Source organism: Pseudochaenichthys georgianus, chromosome 10 (genome assembly GCF_902827115.2).
Source record: "Pseudochaenichthys georgianus chromosome 10, fPseGeo1.2, whole genome shotgun sequence".
NCBI lineage: Eukaryota > Metazoa > Chordata > Actinopteri > Perciformes > Channichthyidae > Pseudochaenichthys > Pseudochaenichthys georgianus.
Window position 1 is genome coordinate 30,092,733 of NC_047512.1, and position 23,136 is coordinate 30,115,868.

Here is a 23,136-nt window from a genome sequence, read left to right on the forward strand (position 1 = left end):
AACACATTTAACATCATCATCATCATATCCTGTTGGTCACCTGTCCTTTCTGAAAGCCATAAAGATGACATTAGTCATTTAGATAACTTGTGTCCTCAGTTACCATGGGGATTACTGAAACTACCATGAATTTAAGAAAATGGTAGAAATGAATCTGAATTTTAAAGCATTACTTTAGATCCCCTCCCTCTAAATGTATCAATAAACATTAGAAAGTGATCCTCCTGACTACCATACAAGTTTAAGAAGATAATATTGGTTTGAAAGAATTCAAAGCTATACATAAACAGCAACAGGCTCTTTAACCAAGGCACTGATAGCCTAACATGTAAACTAGTTGTTCACACTAATCCTAATATTACCACTTAATATTAGCAAATTCGATTTTATTTTTGAAAACATATTGATGTAAATACATACACATATCGATTTGTTGTATAAATATTGCAAATCAAAACCTTTATTCACTAATAATTACCAAAAATCGTAGTTCTATCTCCTGTTATCAATGCATTCACATTGCCCGCCATGAACTTCCGGGGAACGATCCTCGTCTACATGAACCACGTGACGATAACCGTTTTTGGACTTCCGGTGTCGTAACTCTTCTATTAAATAGCTCTGGTTACGTTTAACCGTTAAACTGGTGCTTTCGCTTGAAAAACCCCATGCCAGAGCCATATTTGGCTCTGCCCCATGCTAACAAGTTTCATTTTCCCCCCCGCAAAAAAAGTCCTATCTTCTCAATACGTCAGTGGTCAGCAGGGACGCGCAGGCAAACTGCGCATGTGTTGCTTTCACTTCCTGGAAGCGAGGGCGCGTCAATAAACAGTTCTCTTTAATCATTGCGTTCCCCTTTAGGCTGTGGTCACACCAGAGACTGGCTGAAATTGAAGACAAGAACTGACTTCGAACTTTTAAGGTAATAATGTGAGTTTTGCAGCGATAGTTTATCAAGTAACTTTTGTCCGCACGTTACGTAGACTAGACAAGCTAACGTAGCTAGCTAATGTTTGTAGCTAGCATTAGGTTAGATTATATCTGCTTTTATAAACCCAACATTAGAGCTCGACAGAACAGGTCAAAGTCCAAATCCACTGTTTCTACACGTTAATGATGGTATGCGTACTTTTAGGGCAGTATATTGCTTTATTGGTCTGAACGCAGTGTTTGTAGTGTTAGCATGGTGTCAGCTGTCAGATGCGAGCAGCAGTCTGTGTTTACCTGGCAGAGACTATGGGACGGCTGTGAAGCTATTGTCAAGCTTCTAGCTGCGAGACCTTTCTGGAGTTTGCTCGATCAGTCATTATGGTCTGGCCATCAGAGGTGTAAGAATTACTCAGATCTTTTAGGAAAGTTGCAATAATACATACAAAGTATTGGTATCAAAATATACTTCAAGTACAACAAGTAAACGTATTATTGTTTCCAGTATGGCTCATATCACATTTAAGCCTTATGAAGCTTTCCAGCCAATTGGTTCGCAAAAGGGTTCATCTCATGAGGCTTCATCATGGGCTTCATTTGAACACAAACCCCCCTGTTGGTCAAAGTGTGTAAAACAGGCAGATTGGACATCTCAACAGTGTGCTCTATCTTACGGTGGCCCTGAAGTGCAAGACACCACAGCATTTCACAAAACGCCGCAGCATTTCACAAAACGCCGCAGCATTTCACAAAACGCCGCAGCATTTCACAAAACGCCGCAGCATTTCACAAAATGCCGCAGCATTTCACAAAACACCACAGCATTTCACATTGGACGGAAAGGGTATTCCTTAGGGAGAACACTTCTTGTTTGTGATTGGACAGAGCCAGCCAGAGAAGCACTACTGTGATTGTTTGTTTTTGCTGCCAGTCAAGAAATGACGCTTCGTGATTAGCCCAACACATCAGCCGTTAGCTGTTAGCACACACTCAGAGCTCACAGCTCCTCATATATGTTCAGAAACTGAACAAAAGTTAAACATGTACAAACCACAGACTGTCTATGTCATGGTGAATACAGTCGTTGCTTTATTTATGTCTGTATGACGTTGTTGTGAGTGTGGACGGAGCAGCTACAGGTTAGTTTAGCCTGATGGATCCGATTCCAATTTACATGGATATACGGCCCGCCCCCTCTCCAGCGTCTTGTTTGAATGACAGGAGTAAACACAGAATTAATGCTTTATTAGCTCATGGTTTTTAAGGGGCTTATCTCCATGTAAATACTATGGTAGACCACCCAATATTCGCATCGCTCTAATCGCTCGAGTTTCACCGCGGCTGTCAGCTGTGTTTGCTCCTGTCAATGCTGTCATTCAAACAAGAGGCGCTGGAGAGGGGACGGGGCGTATCTCCATGTAAATCCTACAACAGAATTAACATATTTGACCGTGATTTAATTGTAATACACGTTTCAAAGTGATGCCGAAGTAACTACATACTGATAACAGTTAGTAAAAACCATGAATTAACGCTTTGACAAGTCTGCAGACAAGACGGCAGGCGAAAAGCTTTTAAAATGCGTGTTTTCTGAATCGGATTCATCAGGCTAAACTAACCTGTAGCTGCTCCGTCCACACTCACAACAACATCATACATACATAAATAAAGCAGCGACTGTATTCGCCATGACATAGACAGTCTGTGGTTTGTACATGTTTAACTGTTGTCCAGTTTCTGAACAGATATGAGGAGCTGTGAGATCTGAGTGTGTGCTAACAGCTGATGTGTTGGGACCATACGTTGTGGGACCATGGTTGGGACATATTTAGCTGTCGGGTGTTGACCAATCACGAAGCGTCATTTCTTGACTGGCAGCAAAAACAACCAATCACAGCAGTGCTTCTCTGGCTGGCTCTGTCCAATCACAAACAAGAAGTGTTCTCCCTAAAGGAATACCCTTTCCGTCCAATGTGAAATGCTGTGGTGTTTTCTGAAATGCTGTGGTGTCTTGCACTTCAGGGCCACCGTACTATCTCATACCGAGTTCCCAATGAGTAAAGCCTTAGAATAACTCTAAACTACGAACATTAAATCATATTTTCATGTTAACAATATTGTATTTATTCCAGTTTAATGATTGTGATTGAAAAGCCTTAGGAGGCTGTTAAACATTGCAAAGAGGGATTTGTATTCCTTAATAATATTCATAAACGTAACCATGTTGTTGCCTGAGAAAGGCTAAACCATATCAAAGAATACATTTATTAACTACATTATCTCATTTAGCTGTAGCTTTTATAAACAACAACAAATACGTATTGTTCAGTCGTTGAACCAGGGACCCTGCGGTCATGAGTCAACTGCTTTCCAGCTGAGCCACAGCACACACACTAAAGCTCCCTGAAAACACTGCAACATATGTATTCCTGTATTTATTGATGTTTTTATTCCTACATTTATTTAAGCTTGTATTTATTTATACTTATGACATGTTCCGACCTCTGTAAGTGAGGGTCTGAGCTCTCTTGATTCCATCGTGTCACCGGGCCCGGGTACAGGAGGGGTAATATGGTTCTTATTATACATCCATGGGTAATATGAGCATTGTGGTTCAACGGTTCAACCGATCTGAATCGCTTCGTGAAGCAGTCACGTGGTATCGACAGGCAGCGAGGCTTCGTTTGTCATCGATGAGGTCACTGGCCCAAAACGATACAAGCCTCGAGACAAGCTTCACAAAAAGCTTCGGGGATTACTCGACACACGCTCCGAATCCTCGGCGGCGGCGCAATACGTAACATCACTAGTTATAATTATTAATGTCAATGTTGCACTTGGTAAAAGTGTGGTTTATATAAATACTTAAATATACTGCATTGTATAAATGCAGAGAGTTATTGGTTGCTAGTACAAAACTGCCTCCAAAATGTAACATGAAAATACTCAAGTGAAGTGCAACTACCTCAAAATGGTACTCCAGCACAGTATTTCAGTAAATAGTTTAATTTCACCACTTCTGGGGCCTCATTTATAAAGGGATATATACGCTCAAAAAATGGCGTACGCCAGTTTCTACGCAATGTTTCCGATTTATAAAATACTAACTTGACGGGAAAACGTGCGGTCCTCCACGCAAACTCTAACCCATGCGTACGCACTAAGCACAAAAACGGGAGAGACGAGAAACTGCGACACCGTTGGCAGAAGGAAGAATGGAGAGAAATATGTGGAAATAATACCATAAATAAAATGTTACCTCATTTATCATATATGAATTAATTTTCACAAATTGATTAAAGCCAATCTTAAAATGATTAAACAAACGCCTGTTTGCGACTCCTCGGTGCACACAAAAACATAACTTGGAGAAATAAATAAATACGGATATGTTATTGAAAACCACCTCGAATATGTTGTGTTAATGTTATGAAATGTTTTCTCATAAATGATGCGGTAAGCAGAAGGACAGAATTACATCTAAACTGACGCCGTTTTGCATTTCAGGTTGCATGGTTTTATATACTATCATGTTTAATCGTGTTTTATGCCGTTTGCCAAGACTTGATAAGTCGCTCGTAAAACACAGTAGGTATGGAAACTAAGAACACCATATGTGGTCAATTGTACAGCTAATATAACACAACACATTAGTTGTATTTTCTTTAACTGGTGGATATAGGGTTGCTGGGGGGGGGGGTGGTTGAGACGCACAGGCTGCAGTGGAGACGCGCACAGCTGATCGACAGCTGGAACACAAACCACCAAATACAAAAATATAATTCAGATCCAGTTGTCATGACTCCACACCGGGGGGATTCCCCATTCACTTCTTACAGTTTCTCATCAAGGGGGTGTCTCCTGTCCCCGGTACAAACACACTGCCTGAGGAAGGCTATGTGTATTTATTTTGTCATTAACCTTTTTCGGGCCATTTATTTATTTATTTTGGTGACGATCCGACCTCCATGCTGCTACTCTGGTTCAAACTGCATCCACCAAACAATATGATTTATCTCGACCTTCCAAAAAATAACCAAAATCTGACACCGTGTGAGATGTCTTTTTTAGCTGTTCTGTCGTCATTTCCTGCGATCTTCTTCATGCAGTCAGTCAGAATGAATGAATGAATGGGCGTTTCTTTGACTATTTATAGGCGAATATGGGCGTTACGTGAAGCCCGCAAAAGCTGCACCGCATTTCGAGTCGGTTGTGATTTAGGGACCGGCGTAGGAAGTGCTGTCCGCACTTTCCTCGCCGGTGCGCAATGTTTGGTGAATCATAAAATGTCGGGACATTTCTGTACCTACTTTTTGGATTTCTACTACGTAAGCAACCTTCCCACGTGAATCCTACGCCTGGCGTTATAGATGAGGCCCCTGGTCATTATTATAAGTGAAGGTGGTACGTGGATTTCTGGGTCAGGGTTTCCACCTAGTAGGTTTCACACTGAGTCCTTCAACTTGCAGATTCAGATACAAAATGCCTCAGACAAAATCCCCTTTTGTCTTACTATATCAAATTCAAAATGCATCCCAAAACGTTGCTATTGATCTGGTGATTGCGGGGTTTTTTTAAGAATGCAGACGTGTTACAAAGTTCAAAGATCAGAAGAAACAAACATAGTATAATCTTAAAGATAGCAGTAGATCAATAGCGCCATATTCAGCAATGATATAATGTGGCCAGAAGGTAAGTCGTTTTATCAAGATGTGATACTGCTTTCCATTTTGAGACCAACGCTTCTAATACACAGCTGATGGTAAAAAAACAAACACATTTTACACTACAGAAGTTATTCTTCATACCTATGCTGTATTCTAATGGAATTCATGGGTTATGTGAACAATGTGGAGAGGAACAACTTTAAAGTTCCACCCCTGTGTGAAATATGCATGAATTGAGGTGTGTATCAGTGCCATGATGTGTTGCAACACATTAGTTATTGTAACTAATGCACATCCTGTACCTTACTCTACTTTAATGGATGCCACACCTGCGTAATGCTGATCCTTTTAGTCACTTTTATCTAATACGTCTATTAAAGTATGTACGACATAAAACATACTTTAATAGACCTATTTGATTATCAGTGAATACCTGACTCTCCTTTCTTTTCCCCAAGGAAGGGTTATTATTGTGGGCCTTAGGTATGGTGTGAGTTGTTGTGCTGCACAGAAATGCACTGATGCCAGACTATTGTATTGCAGTGCACTGAGCCGAAAGCCATTGCTGAGTCTCTGGTGCCCATCCCTCACATGGATGATCCAATGGCACCACGTGATCACACTTTAGTGTTTCTGTGTTTAGTGTGAAGGCAGTGGCCTTCCATGTGCCTGGTTGTGCTGATAGAGAGTAGGCCCAGAAATACGTTCGAGACATTGACTAACATTTGATCAATTCATGGATTCGTTTTTTGGAATGGTCTGTTTTGGATGAGTTTCTCAACTAAGGCAAGACAAGTTTATTTATAAATAACATTTGAACAACAGGGCAATTTTTAAAGGCTTTACAAAAAAACATTGATAGCATTTAAAAGGCAAAAAGAAACGCATTATAAAATGTCATTTTTACAAGTTTTAAAGAAAGTAATTAAAAAGCCAGGTGAATACATATTCAAATGAGCTGAAGTAGAATAACAGAGGTATAAAGTACAAGAATAAATGTTACAGTAAGATATGAATAATTATTTTTAATAAAAGGCAGGGGCAAGAGAAAATAATCTTTCAAAACGCTTTTAAGTCTTTGTTTACCAGATATCTGCTTTCTTGAAAGTAAGTCAATTCAGCAAACTAAAATACATTACAAAATAAAGAAATCTTATTGAACTAAGACCAAAAGAAATGATTCGTCAACTAAGAGGAGACAGTCCCAATTAAACCACCAAACTGATTGATTTCCAAATACTTTTTTGACGCTTTGGGTAAATTATAGTCTGTTAGCTCATAGCTACTTTGTTTACCTTTTACTAAGTGAGTGCTAAACGTGCAGCAAGCTTTCTCTGATATTAACTGACCTTTTTGCTGGACAAAATGTACTTTAACACCTGTCGTATCTTTTTTTCTTCTATTTCATGTGTAGACATTTGGTCCACCAAGTTTCAGCAGTTTCCTCCCTGGTTCCATCATGTGTGATCTCAGACAAGACAGCGATTTGGAGACAGATCACATGGCTGATTTCTCCCAGATAAACATTCGCCTGGACTCATTCCGCGGCTCCAGCCTGGCCCAGCAGGTGTCCGCAGAAAGACTGGCCCGCGCCGGCTTCTACTTCACCGGCTACGCTGACCGTGTCCAATGTTTCAGCTGCGGGATGACCGTGGAGAACTGGTGCAGGGGAGACACGCCTGTGGAGAGGCATATCGAGGTAATCATAATGAAAAAACTAACATGGTTTAACTTTTAGGTTTTCATCCTGTTCTAATTCATACTACCGGTAATCCCTTATATTCTCAGATCCACAGATAACAAAGTTAACTGTAGCATTTAATTATGTGAACAACACACAACAATGTGTGTGTTCTTTATTAACACAGCAACAAAATTCATCCAGGAAACCATTGGAAAATGTTACTCTCAACACTTTATGTTTCCAGTGTAACACATTGACACTGTCCAAGGTAAAACATCACCAAAAAGCCACATACATTTGAGAGATTACATGTGTTAACCACAAAACAATGGTGAATTATGTCCTTACAAGTACAATACAATATTTTTCTACTGTACAGTATTAAACTGAACATTCTCTTTTTATTGTTTTTTTATTATTATACTTTTATTATTCCTGGCACTTACTGGCACCTGTCTCTTTCACTGTTTTTGTTGTTGTTTTTTTAGGGCATGTGTATTACATTTCCATTATAATAATGTATTATATGTCTAATATAATTAGCGTATTGTTTGTTGCCTTGTTGTAGGAGCTATTGGCATTGAGATTTCCATTGACAATACTGTGCTGTGTAACTAGGGCTGCTCAATTAATCGCAATTATGATTTTGGCTTGCAACGATTATGAAAACAACATAATCGAAATAAAACGATTTTTATTTTTTTTATTATTTGTATTGGTTTTTCAGTTGAATTATACTTAGAGTTCAGAGTAATCAACTGTTAAAAACATACTATTTACTTCACAACTTTTTTTTTTTTTTCAATAAATGGATGTTTTCAAAGTAAATGGATAATCGTTTTTAATAATCGTGATATCAATTATTGACCCAAATAATCGAGATTATGATTTTTGCCATAATCGAGCAGCCCTAGCTGTACCTATTGTGCATATGACAATAAATAATTTGAATTTTTATTTCAGGTTTCCCCATCATGCAGGTTTCTGAGCTGCATCCACCGCACCAATTTCAACGCAAGTTTTGATGCCAGCCTGACTAACGGTTCCACCTACAACGAAGAAGCAGAAGACATGGAGTTTCGATTGAGAAGTGGAGAGGTAGTCGATGAGAGCACCTACCCGATGGTCCCTCACATGAGGAGCGAGGAGGCCCGGCTTCGGACCTTCTCTGCCTGGCCCTCTACTGCTCCAGTGAGACCCCAAGACCTGGCCCAATCCGGCCTCTATTACCTAGGGGAAGCCGACCATGTGCAGTGTTTCTGCTGCAACAACATGCTGGGGGGCTGGGACGCGGGAGACACCCCCTGGGGAGAACACGCCAAATATTTCCCCGATTGCTCGTTCATCCTCGGCAATGATGTTGGCAATGTCCCATTAGCGGGGGGGACGGTGGAGGAGGAGTGTGGGAGTAGACAACAGGCAAATGTTCGAGCCCAGATGGGGAGTTATGAAGAGAGGCTTGCTAGCTTCGTGGCTGTCCAGCACCCTATTGACCCCGAGAGGCTGGCCACAGCTGGCTTCTACAGCACAGGTAGAGCAGTGATGAAGACTTTTCTCTGAGCATTATGCTTTGTTTTGTTTTTATAAATGTATCATTTAATTTGTACTGAGTGAGTAAGAGTTTTAATACCCTACTTTCAATATTTCAACATGTTACACAATTTGCATTTATTCCAAAAACTCTTCAATTATATATACGATAAACTAGAGGTGGGAATCACCAAGCTCCCCACAATACGATATTATCGCAACACTTAACCTCTTAAAGAGCTTACGAAATGAAGGACAATACTGTTCTTATTACGATAATATATATACTATTATTAATGGGAAATCATGTCATTCATGACAATATGCCCGCTGTATTTATAAATCGTGGTTTATTACAACTTTCCATGCTCACTTCCGATGTTACACGACCGCTCCGAACAAAACAGCTTTCGCCGGTTAGTGACGTCACGCACGTCACGAGTAGAACACCTGTTGAATAATACACTACCTCTGTGGCTGATGTCGGACTGTGGAGACAGAATCGAGTGACAGTCAAGACTCATTTGGCGGAGATCCGATGCGGCAACAGAACACAGACTGGTATACATTTGACTTTAATTCATAGAGATTCTCAATACATAGTAAATCAATAATAATACATCGTAATGTAGCAGGCAAACTTGGCTCAGGCAACATAACAGAGACTGGTATATACATTTGACTAAAATGCATAGAGATTCTCATAAAATAGTAAATAAATAATAATGACTGTTGAAAAAACCAGTTTAGATACATGTAGCTGGTCAGGCTGTTGTAAATTGACCAGCCAGTATATATTAGGCTGGAATGGTTGGCTGGAGAAGGGTTTTGGACACTTCAGCTGGCCAGGAGGGCTGGTTTATCCATCTATCACCAGCTTATGTTTAATAATAGTATTAAATATACCCTGCTGGGAGCTTACCAGGATTCCAGGTGACCAGCATACATTAAATACTGGTATGATTATTTAAACAAGAGAACATAAATATATTACAAAGATTCATTGTGTCATGTATTCTGGTATCTACCAAAATAAAGACATTGTATAGTGTTCATAATAGTATTTTAATTTAATAAATAGCTAGTTAATATAATAAAATACACAGTAACAATACAATAATTATACAAATAACAACCAACCTACACATCAAAATAAATATATTATCTAAAACCGGTGCATTTGATTTAAAATAAAAGTAATACATAGAATTCAATATTTAAATGGTAACAAAAACCGTAACACTATGTATGATAAGAACAAGGCAACAAAGAAAGTGTTTGTTGTTTTTTCTTGTTCATGTCTATAATGTTTCCCGTTGTGTAGCATCCAGGCTTTCCCAATCTGGCCTGTACTTCTGTCTGTTGAAGCCACTTCTTGAAGCAAACTGAAAAGAAATGTACAGATATAAGTACACTGTAAAAAGAAAACTTGACATTTACGTTAACATTTGGGCTGCTGTGGTTGCCAGAACCGTTAAAGTATAATACATTACAAATTACAGTTGGTTGGCATAGAGTCTAGACGTTACAGTCAACAATTGCTTATGGTGAATTACAATGGCAAAAACAAATAGAGCGAGTGTACACGGTGCAGCTGTATTATCTGGGAAATAGAAGAATCGGATCAGGATTCGGTATTGGCAGACAATCAATATCAAATGAATCGGATCATTATTAGCATCTGATCACCTTTGTCGACTTGCAGCCTAAATACAAAGATAACTCCACTCCTCTCCTCTCACTCTTACCTCTAATAAGCCTTGGTAGAACTAGTGTCCGAGTCATAGGGTACAGAGGCCTGTAGTACGAAGCCGGTTCAACCTAACCTGGATATGTTTGAGTTAGCCGGTTGGCCTAATCCAAAACACACGCGCTCTCGCTAAACGGTCCTACGACGCGGGTTATCAAGTGGATCGCTCAAGCCAGCCGTGTCCTATCTAGTTAGGTGCGCGTTCACATGAAAGGGGTGGTATCTGGAGCATTCGACCAATCACAAACATGGAGAAGCGCACTGACAGCGCAGCGTCATACTTCCTGAATGAAAAGTGAACTATAATATTAGTCAAATATGAAGAAGTTAAACTTTAAACATCCATGACTTAAACACTTTATCCAGGATAAAAGCCACAGAGCTGCACCTGCAAGGTGAATACAGCTGGTAACAGAACAAGTGTTTGAATGCGTCCATCAACAGGTTCATTATATCACGGCCCGTCTAACACACGATCTGACTTTCATTACATTTGACTCGAGTGTTTCCTCAACTTAATGTGTTGCTTAAAATAATACTTCTGCATACAGTCTGTGACGCTGTGAGTGTTGCACGGCCAGATACGGCTCAGCTGACTCAGATCAGGAGATATGTGATACATTATGATTAGGGATGCACGATAATTATCGGCCCGATATTAGGAATTATGACGTCATCCCGATAAACCCGATACCAGTATTAATAGCCCCGATAATATACAATATATTTTTTGGGTAAAAAAAAAGAAACAAATCCTGCGGTGTGGGTGGATTGGGATGAGGGGCGCTTGTTTTTCACTCGGCTCCTCCCGTTTTGCCAGTACTGTGGTATTAGTGGTTTAGGAAGAGGGGAGTTCTTCACAAATCCAGCGCTCCCTAATACTTCGAACCTGATCAGTCACCTGAAACATCGCCATCGCTACGATGGTGTTAAAAGCGTACGAAGACAATAATACAATACAAAGAGTGTGTGTCTGCGCGCGCGTTGGAGCTATGTGCAACTCAAGGCATATGCTCGAACCGGCATAAAGTCAAGTGCTCGGCGCAGTTGTGGCGAAATGTCGCTCCTCTGTTTTCATTGAAACAGCTCCTTATATCCGTTAACGCAGCTAGCTAGCACCAGATGCTAACAACAACAATGCACGTAAAGGTCTCTCTCTCGCTCGCTCGGACCACACATACACACACCCTCCCGGTCCTCCCGATGGCCAGTCGGTGCCTGCCGGTGAGCGTGGAAGTGTGGTCTGCCACAAGCGGGCGGCAGGAGCGGGGCTGTCAGCATCAGCTTGTAGACGGTATTTTAAACTCGATGCGCTCTGAAACTACGGGGCGGCCGAGGAAAAAAAATACACATGCGTTAAAATAATTAGTGGCGTCATAATTGTATTATCGGTTATCGGTATCGGTCTTGAGAAGCAGGAAGTTATCGGTTTAAAAAAAACAATATCGTGCATCCCTAATTATGAAGTGATATGCCGCGGACTGTACTGTTACTCTGATCCGGTTACTGATGTTATGGCAGATATTTAAGTAAGCTTTCTTAACGCTAATGTTATAATAGTCAGATTGCTCTGAAGATGGAGGTGATATTCTATTAATTTTCACGTTCACACAGTCTGTGATTTTTGCCGGCCGTCTTTCCTGCAACGGCAGCTTTTCTGTATTTCCTTTCTCCTGTAATATGACTTGATCGCTTTAAACTCCGCACACTGAGCTCTGATTGGTCAGCAGGCAGTGCTTTCACTGAGTTGAGCTCTTAGCCTGCAACCTAACCTGGTCCAGGGCAGGTTAGCTGCTCAGCATCAGTTACCATGGAGATCTAGCCCGATAAAAAGAGAACCAGCTTCGTAGGACCGGAAAGCCGGAGTTTTCCCTGAAGTTAGCCGCTAAGAGAACATCCAGCTTCGTAGTACAGGCCTCAGGACTGACTGAAGACATGTGGAACAGAGGACAGGCATGGTTCCATGTACAGGAAACTGGAACTTTGAACAGGTGTTTTCATCTTTTCTGCCTGAAGATTCACAAGTTCTTGATCAGGTGTTTGATGTGGGCTGGCATGATCCTTTCTGCAGCGATAAATAAAGAAAACAAAGAAAACATTTTTAATGATGGTAACAACAATAATATTAGTATAATTATGTATATAGCACTTACACAATTGCAAAGTGATTCTCACAACAAAAATAAAGAACAAAACAATATCAACAATAAAAAAACAAATTATTACAGGAATGTTGAGAAAAATAAATGTTTTTTCAGTCTTTACAATGCAGGAAATGACCTTCCAAAGGCTAAATTCAAACTCAATACCATAAATAACTGGGTACCAAAGTGCTTTACCTGATAGAACACGCTCCACACGGAGCAGCAACCATCCGGCTGGGCCTTTTGCTGCATATCATCTCCTCCCTCGATCTCTCTCTCCCTGGTGTTAGGTTCCAGTAGATCTCTACTATCCAATAAAACAGAAATTCCCCAAAAAATCATATTAAAAAAGTTAAAAACAATGACTTGCTGTTGGCATTGAAATGGATTAGAATCTCACCTTTTCCTGGATGTCAGGAAGGCCATGGAGTCGTTCCCTTCAAGTCTGCAACCAGTCATAGGAGTTCAAATGCAAAGCCTGAATGATGACAAGTGCGAGAGACATACATTTTACAATTATATTTTTAATTCATACCAGAGCAGTGTGTACAGGCCCTGAACGACATGCAAAGAACAGATCAAATCCCCTGAACTCACACACTTTGGTGATGTCCTCATCTGATAAGGTTTCATTTTTTAGCAGCAAAGTAACATTAGTCAAAGTATATGTCAGACCCAACTCATTTACAATATGTTTTGAATCTCCTCAATAATGGTCTGTATAGTTGAGTAGAAAAAAACTGTCCCTACAATTTCAGGTAGATTAACACACATTTGTAAGAAAAGTTTACAATGAAGCACAAAACCCCTCTTTGTATTAAGCGAGCTGCCACAGAAAGTGCAGCTTAACATGCTAACCTTTGGTGAGCTACAGTAAAGCTAACTTCATGCTCAACACAAAACCTTTAACGTGCATTACATTGACGATTTTAAACACAACTTAACTTTCTCTACTTGTAAGATAACGTTTTGTTAACTTACCCTTAAATAACTACATCACGTTTTTCAGTGGAAACACAAACTGCAGAAAACGTTAGCTGCTAACTGTTGTTAGCTAAGACAGCTAGCTCTTAAGGGAAGTAACATAGCCTCATGGCAAACGTAAGGTTGAGTTAACGTAACGTTGTAAGAAAGCAAAACGAACCTTCGAGAAAGCGTTTACTCTCTCTCCTTAGCGGGCATTGTTGATTGTTCGAAACACGATCTCTCGATGTGCTGCCCACACATCGTCGGTTTCATCGACCCCGGGTTACCTGGTCTAGCAAACGTCCGCCTCGTACGACGCACTTGTTTTGTCCATATACGCAACATTTGATCATTTTTTGGCCACAAAAACATCCCATCACCAGATGTTGAGACGGCCCCACATCCCCATACAACATATCGCTTGCCAATTATTCTTGGCGTCTTATTGCTGTGCATCCTTTGTCATAATATTTGGCCCTTCAATGCATTAACGGGACTGAGCTCAGCTGTGTTCTACTCATGACGTCACCGCCGGAAATGGCCGAAGTTGATGTTTCCGGAGCAACGAACGATTGTTACTAACTGACAACTTTTGTATGCTGTTATAATCGTGATTTATTAAAAATAGATCAATAATAAAAAAATCATATGGCACATTTCACAATACAAATGCAACCTCTATCATATACTAAGCCCACTAACAGGTGCTAAAAGCATTTCGTAAGCTCTTTAAGCCCTGAGCCTGTTTTTCAGGTTTCAGGCTCGAAAATGCCACTAACACAACAAAGACTATATCTTCACTTCTAAAAGGGGTAAATTAATAATCTTTTCTCTCAAAGCAAGGTTACATCTGTGAGTTGGATGTAGAAGTGTCAGAATCAATATAGATGTTTTTATTTTAAAGTAAATTCAGATGGAACACAGTAAAAACATGTAAATTCTAATGTCCGCCTAAAAAAAACCCATTACTTATAGTGAAAACCACCCTTGAATGATGGGCTAGTAGACTAAAAGCTTTAGGAATCCAAACTATAACATATAATAAGTACCCTGTATCAAGATTGATGCAAAACAAGTGAAATTTGACCTTTTTAGAGAGGTTTAGAAAAATAAAGTCCAAGCGGACTCACCTCTGGGTAATTTGGGAACCATCAGTTCCATTTGAACCTTTTCACTGTAAAAATCATTTTATTACTTTGAATTATCACTATAGGTATTCATTCCATCCAAATACAACTGTTGTTAAAAAATAAAACATAGGCCTACTCTGTTATCCTCTTACAGTGAGCCTCTGAATTACCCCCGAGCGAAAAATGCTAACCTATTACTGCACCGAAAATCACTCCTAGCTCCCTTATTATTTATCCTAGCTGCACATCCAACACATTGTTTATGATCGTAAAGACACAGAATCTAACGGTGCCCACCTGAACACTGAACAATACAAACTCGCAAGGTTATCAACAAAAACGTACATCAAAACAAGTGGTACTAACATGCGCTATGCTAACAATGACTTACCTTCCTCGTTGTCTGGTCTAAACTGGTCTTCAATGGCATTACAACGATAAAAACGATGATGTAGTTAATCCATAGATTAATATCCAATGGGGCTGTGTCCCCTTTGAAATGTTCTGATAATCTATAAGCAATAAAACTGCAATTCCGTTATCTGCTGTCCGCTCTGTGCTCCGTGGGTCCTGCTGCAATTCCTGCTTCGTTACGTTGTAAACAATAAATGAAGTCGGCTGCGTAATGTTGTTACGCTGGCTGGCATTCTTTATACTTTACGCAGTACCATATCTCTGGAACCCATTTGTCGATTCGTGTGATTTACACCTTTTTCTTAATAATAATAATAATAATAATAATTCCTTACATTTATTATAGCACTTTTTCAGTGCTCAAAGTGCTTTACAGATATTACACATATTTTTGTATACATGCAATGGTCACTGTGGACAATACCCACAGGAGCAAGTTCAGGTGAAGTGTCTTGCCCAAGGACACAACGGCTTTACAGACGCAGCAGCGGCGGGTTTCACCCCTTGATCTGATGATCAACAGTTCCCCAACACCCCCCTTGATCTGATGATCAGATACACAGACCACCGTCCCATAACCATTAACCATTACATCCAATAGAATCGATGGGCAGTTCCCAAATCCACGTAAACATTACCATAGCGGACGTAATAGAGAAGCAAACGAAGCATATCTGAAAGTGCAAGCCTGGATGGCAAAACTTTATACCCAGTATATTGCCATAAATATGATGATGGATTATCAGTAAAAATTTCTACGTGATAAAAGACATTGGATTAACCTTGAGCGGCGATTTTATTCCGTTGAACACAACTTTTGATCACAAATCAAAAAAGGTAAGACGTAATTATTGGAATATTTTTGAAACCGGATGTTGTTTACTTTCTCTTTTCTGGCTGATAGCTCCAGGAATTCGAGGTCGTACAGTGATGACATTACATGTGTGGAATCTGTGGAGTCTAAGGTTTAAATCGTATATCTTGTTTGTGCAGTTAAGATAGTAATAAGGGCATTTCTACCGTGAGTTCTGTGTAAAAAAGCGTTGGCATTAGTTAGCATTTTTTCGCTCAATGCTAATTCAAAGGCCTGGTATTACTCTTGTGTTTTTTTTAGCTAACAATTGTTCTTATTGTCAGTTAGCGGAGTTTCTTACCTTTTTAAAGGGGTATGAAACATTAATAGTTTCATAAATGTTAAGAAGCCCTGAGACATAGTCTCGAAAAAATACTGTGGGAGGGGTCCACTGGGGAGACCTTCGGGCTTAAGAGGTTAAGCCACGATACAATAGTATTGCGATTCTACGATATGCTAAGTATTGCAATACGATTTAAACATATTGCGATACGATTTAAACATATTGCGATACGATTTAAACGCGACCGGCGCATTTCTGATTTCTTTCTCTGCTGACTCCATCTTTGTTTTGACTTACCTCCTGCCAATACCACTGACTTTACCCATGGCTCAGCATCATTCTAGTAGTGGATTGAAAAAGCAATTGTTCCCAAAAACTTTTATTTGGATTTCTAATAGGAATAGTTTATATTAATAAAATATTGATACTTGCCGTCCATGTATCGTTACAATATCGCCACGCAAAGTATCGCGATACTATGCGGTATCGATTATTTCCCCTACTATAAACTAATAATTCATCCCCACTGACACAATCATGTCAATGCTTGCCAAACTCACAAGAAACCTGAGGCCTTTACTGAGAAGACAGTTCAGCATACCCTGGGTTAGGGTTAGGGTTATCTGGCTTAACTTACCCTAACAATCGCTATCCCGTTAAGCGGTCCTATGACACTATTATGAGCTAAGTAAGTCAACCCAGGGTTTCTCAGTCTGGCTACAAGCACACATTCTGTGATTTATTGTGGGCTGTCTTTCCTGCATTTAGCAGTTTAAACCTTGAACAATGTTTGTTTTGGATTGGAAAACGACTTCATAGCTTTTAAACTTCACACACAGAGCTCTGATTGGTCAGTATGCCATGCTTTTACTCGAGTAGATCTCTTATCTCAAACATAACCTGCTCCAATGCAGGTTAGGTGTTCAGCATTAGTTACCATGAAAGTCTACCCCGGTAAAAATGTAACCAGCGTCGTAGTTTACCCTGAATTTACCTCGCTAACCCCAAATCCTAACCCACAGACCCATGATGGTGAAGTAAAAAAAATTAAAATCTGATGTTTAATGATTGTTTGGGGTATAATTGCACAAAAGATTGAATTGTTTGTGTCCTTGCAGGTGCAAGAGACATGGTCCTGTGTTTCCGCTGTGATGGAGGTTTGAAAGGATGGCAACCTGAGGAAGACCCTTGGGAAGAACATGCCAAACACTACCCTGGGTAACCAACCATGATGGTCCCTCTTCTAATTCCTAAAATGTATAGTAGATTTAGTTCTAACACAACTTTTTCTGATTTTTTTTTAAACAGATGCAGCTTCCTGTTAGCAGAAAAAGGACAAGAGTTTGTTAACAACATCCAGCTTCAAGACCCTCGACGAAATCGAGCTGTAAGCATTCATTGCATTTACTTTTCCTCAAATTATATCTCTCACAGGCTCCGCCCTCTACTGGACTCTATGGGTACTTCCCCGTGATCCTATCATGCAAACATTCATCCACTGAGACTTTCTCGACGTAGCCGGCCCCGGGGCGGGCCTACCTGAATGCTTGCACATCCCTTTCTCTTCAGCAAGGCAGTGAGACACAACTGAGTGAAGAGAGACGGATAAAAATCAAATACGAAGAAAATTGACTCACCATTGGTGGATCAGCGGCCCTGTCCTTCGTGTCCGGGCGCCATAGAAGGCGCCGACCCCCACCAGTGCATTGAGTGCTTTGGGTCCGACCACACTGCGGCCAACCGTTTGAGGACTGCTACATCTCGCTGGTGGAGGACCCAGAGCTCGACGTGGTGGAGATGGAGGACCTCGAGGAAGGTGTGCCCTTCGTGTTCGCCATACCAGCGGACCGGGCACAGGTCTGCGCGACAGGACTTCCCGGCGGTGATGACTATGGCGGCAGAGCGTACAGGCTTGCCGCTGCCACCGAGGCCAGTGAGCCGCCTACGTCGGGGCTTCTATGGACCGGCTACCGCAGCCGGTCGTGTGATGTCCCTGACCACGTGGCGTCGCCTCACGTGTGGCTAGGTCTGACCGCACTGGCCAAGAAAGACCGAGACGATCTCCTTGGGGCCCCCGTTGCCACGGAAGGGCTCCTCGGATCGATATCCGCATGCTGCCGCTGGCTCGCCCTCAGGCCTCTCCGCAAAAGAGAGAGAGCGCCCGGCTGTGGTAAGGCGGAGAGATAGTCGTCGGTACAGAGCTCCTGGCGCGCCCTCTGCCTCCGCAGTCTGTCCCAAGGTACCGGCCCAGTACCGGCCCTCACGAGGTCAGGTAGACCAAACCCGGCATGGTTTGGCGGGGCGCGTGCCCCCACGCATTCAAGGCCCTCAGTAGAGAGTCGGTCCTTTCTGTGTCGACGCCCCATGGGCAGAGCTTCCCTTCGCGGGGAATTTTGCGGCGGGACGGGTCGCCAGAGAGTACTACAGCTTTATCGCTGGGGCCCCACAGCTGATTGCACATCCCCTAACACAGTGTTATGGGGAATGGAAGCGCAGTGGAGTGGATGGACAGGACGCTGAGACTGGGTTATTCACTCCAGTTTTGCAGCATCCCTCCTCTGTTCACAGGAATAAGAGAGGCAAAGCTATCATCCCGAGGGGAGATAGCCTCAGCAGAGGTTCAGGCCTTGGTGAAAAAACAGGCAGTATCTGCCCTAACCCGCAAGACAGAGAGGTGGGGCATTATTCCCTGTACTTGTAAAGACAGCCGAATTCAGGCCCATTCTGGAACTTCGCAGTCTGAATCTCCACATTGCACGTAGAAAATTCCGGATGTTAACTATAAAACAGTTACTGGGACTGGTGCAGCCAGGCGATTGGTTCACATCGGCTTTCATGTCGAGATTGCTCTGAAACACAGAAAGTATTTACGTTTTTCCTTCATGGGGGTGGCCTTCGAGTACAACAGACTACCGTTCGGCTACTCCCTATCCCCACGCTCGTTCAGCAAATGTTTGTGGGACAGGCTAAGACAGGGTGGATTGTCGGATAGTGTTATTCAGTCTATCCAGGCAGCTAGAGCGGGATCCACCACAGCCTGTTACCGGCCGAAGTGGCTTGTATTCCAGCGATGGTGTGAGGAGCGGAAAATAGAGCCCCTGTCTTGTGAATTGGGATCTATGTTGTCGTACTTACAGTTACTGGTGGACAGAGGGCTTGCTCATTCCACAGTGAAAGTGTATGCAGCAGCCATCTCGTCCTGCCATGAGGGATTTGGCAGCAGGTCAGCCTTTTCTCAGCCACTAATGTTACGTTTTTACGGGGGGTCAGGAGGCTGCGCCCAGTAGTGCGCGCCTCCGCCCCGCAGTGGGACCTGCCGCTGGTGCTCGAGGCTCTGGTCACAGAACCATTTGAGCCTCTGGAGCTCTCCTCCCTAAAAGCACTGTTGTGGAAGACAGCTTTGCTACTTGCCTTGACGTCAGCCAAAAGAGTCTCCGAGTTAACCGCTCTCTCGGTGCTCCCGAGTTGTTTTAATGATCAGGGGTGACACTCAGACCGAACCCCTCCTTTGTGCCCAAGAGCCTAAGGACTGCGTTCAGGTTGAGGGCTATTGGGGGAGTTTAATCTTCCACTCCATAGTGGGTCGAGGGAGGCTAAATTACACCTCCTCAGCCCGGTGCGTGCGCTAGCGTGTTATGTGGAGTGCACGGCTGCCCTTAGACGCACTGAACAGCTGTTTGTGTGCTTCGGGGGCGGGGTGATCGGGAAAGCCCTGTCCAAGAGACGCCTGGCAGGCTGGCTCTGCGAGTGCATTGCACATGCCTACGGACAGGCGGGGAAAGCTTTCCCCACGGGGGTCCGTGCACACTCTACACAAGCCATGGCTGTGTCAACAGCTTTATTTAACGGCGTGAGTGTGGAGGACATATGCACGCCAGGCCCCTTCATAAAGTTTTATCTCTTGGACATGTCTGGGTCCTTTTCATCGTCTGTGCTTGCTGGGACAACGCAGGACTGGTGAGGAGGGAGGGGGGCTGTGTGGGTCAGTGGGCAGCTGACCCCCTCCCCGGGCATAATGCGCTTACCTTTTGCCCCGGGGGATGTGATTCGCACATGGGCCCATAGGGGCTGGAGGACTCTTTTCCCCCTGCTTTAGGGCAGGTGGGGGGAGTCCTCCACGTCATAGCACACCTCTGTGGGGTAAGCGCGTCAGGGTGTGCTCTGTCAGCCGCAGCCTCATTTTTCTCCACGGTTACGACCGAGGGAGAGGTGAGTAGAGAGATTCTGAACGTTTCAGGAAAAAAGATTCGCTCACTTTTTGTGCTGATCCATTTATATAAAGACCTGTCTGAAAATGAGCTGTTCAGATTTTGACCACTTTATGATGTCATAACGATTTTTTTTTTGGCTTGAGTAACCATTAGCCAATCACCAACCAAGGTAACCCCCCCCCCCCCCCCCACATTATCACTTGAATCTCCTCCTAGAGCACCATTGTGTTATTTTTAACCAAATATCTATCAGAGGGGCATGGGGAGTGGCTCTTTATTTTCATCTAAAGTAACAGACAGAGAATCAGCACTTTTTGAAACAGGGCTGAAACAGAGGGGATTATGGGATACTGCAATGCATGATCTGTTTGGTATTTCGAGCCAAACACTTCAGAGATATGTTTTGTATATATCTGAGATCTATAATATGTTGATGAAAAACTATATAATAGGGGACCTTTTAAGAAAACCAGCAACTTCTTGACTTCAGTTTAGCTCTATAATGCATTGTTAAACAAGACAGATGTTGTCACCCATCTCTAATATTTGATTAGACCTGCTAATCGGACGTCTTTCCTGACAATTTGGGCATGAGGAACAATTACAGCAACCAATAACTACATCCATGTGCATATGTGCTCGTAAATGTATAAAGTTCTTATGCACATTATGGGAATTTAGATTTGTGTTGGACGAATTGACAATCATGAAATACTAAACATACTTAAATAATGATGCTGTAATGTTAATTGGTCTCTGGACAATTATAAGCAAATCAAATCTGTTGTTGCCTGTAGTGATGTCACTTGATGTGCTGCTTGCCTTAACCTGACCCTATCACCATGTTTGTTTCCAGACTTCAAGTCATCAGAATGGGTTTTCTGGTCATAGGAATGGTAAATATGAACATTTCCCCCTTTTCTAATTTAACAACTATAGAAAACTTCTCATGTACAGGACACGACTACTTAAATAAAGAGACTGATTGAAACAAGTTGTAATATATATATATATATATATATATATATATATATACTAATGTGTCCTCTTTGTTTTCAGAGGTGCTGCGGTCCGACATGGCTCAGAGGGCCATAGAGGCGGGTCTGGAGCCCAGTGTGGTGGAAAAGACCATCCTGGAGAAAATCAGTGCGACTGGCTCAGGCTACTCCACCCTGGAAGCTCTAATGGATGATTGTTTCAACGACACAGCAATGAGTGATGCTGCCTCGTCACAGAGTCAAGGTACTGTCCACTCTGAATCCTAAACCAGCTTCATATTATAATCAGAATCAGAATACATATTTTGTTGTCCCGGGAAAAATGTGGTTTTGTGATAGTTGCTCCATTTTAAAAAGAAAGAAAAGAAAAGATTAATAACAATATAAAAATGTTTTGCAAACGTAAAATGTCAGGGTAGAAAAGTGCAATAATAAGATATAAAATAAAAAGAATAGAGGTATTTATACAAACATAGGGAGTTAAATTAAAATGTCCAATAAATGTAAATGTATTCATTTAAAAGTAAAGTAAAAATGTGCACATTGTAATACAAGATGTAACATGTATCTCACACAGTATATTATACATTGGTGTATTAGCATTAATTAAATATGAATCCTGTTTATAAATGCTAATATTAAAATACTGATACTGACTACATGTAACAAAGCCTGTGTAACAGTCATTTCATATTAATATAATTCCCCCCCCCCTTTCTTCCAGATGAGGACCCACTGGAGAAACTACGGAAGCTGCAGAGGGAAAAACAGTGCAAAATATGTATGGACAGAGATATCTGTATTGTCTTCATTCCATGTGGCCATCTGGCCACCTGTAAGCAGTGTTCAGAAACGCTCATCAAGTGTCCAATCTGCTGTGGGGCCATAACACAGAAGCTCAAGACCTACATCGCCTAAGGGAATCACAAACTCTTGCCAAATATTAATGCTGCTTTCGCACGATCTCAATATTGTATTTTAATAAATAATGTAGATGCCCTGTGACATATTTAAAGACCATGTTGTTTGTTTGAGTATGAGAATAAAATAATGTGTCTTCACAATCACTGAGATGTTAAATAGCTGTTAATACTGAGATGGTTTATTATAAATAGTTGATGTTGATTTTATAGATAATAGAAACTTGTAAATACACACTAAAGAATAATTATTAGCAATGCAACCTTCTTTATTGCCAGAGGTGCCTTTGTCTTGGTTGATGTACTCGTGTCTTTTTGTGTGTTTTCTTTTAGGACATTTTCCACAGGGTAATTGAACTAGTCATCTCATTGTGTTTGTTTTATACCCTTATGTGTCCCACTTGTCTGTTTTGTCTGGCTCTTTACTGAAATAAATAAATGTCGATCCCTAACTGCCCGTTGCTTTTTAACTGACACAATCAACTCTAATTAGGGGCCGACAATTAATCAGTGAGTTGTATTAACCGTTCCATCATGCAATCTGTTTGGTCATCAAGAGTGAATAAATCTGAATGTTTGGACTTGGAAATGTTTTTCTTGCTTTGAGTTGTCTTACTTCTACTAGTCACAGAGGACACCAATGCAACTTTACCCACACA

At 41.6% G+C, this 23,136-nt stretch overlaps 1 protein-coding gene across 1 annotated transcript; it reads left to right on the plus strand.

Moving 5' to 3' along the window:
• Positions 1-525: 525 nt before the first annotated feature.
• Positions 526-23,066, plus strand: xiap (X-linked inhibitor of apoptosis). The gene is made up of 8 exons (XM_034093147.2): positions 526-922; positions 7,009-7,293; positions 8,242-8,809; positions 17,467-17,566; positions 17,657-17,735; positions 21,416-21,455; positions 21,619-21,801; positions 22,282-23,066. The coding sequence occupies exons 2-8, from the start codon at positions 7,054-7,056 to the stop codon at positions 22,473-22,475; spliced, it is 1,404 nt and encodes a 467-aa protein (XP_033949038.1). The 5' UTR covers positions 526-922; positions 7,009-7,053; the 3' UTR covers positions 22,476-23,066.
• Positions 23,067-23,136: the final 70 nt, after the last annotated feature.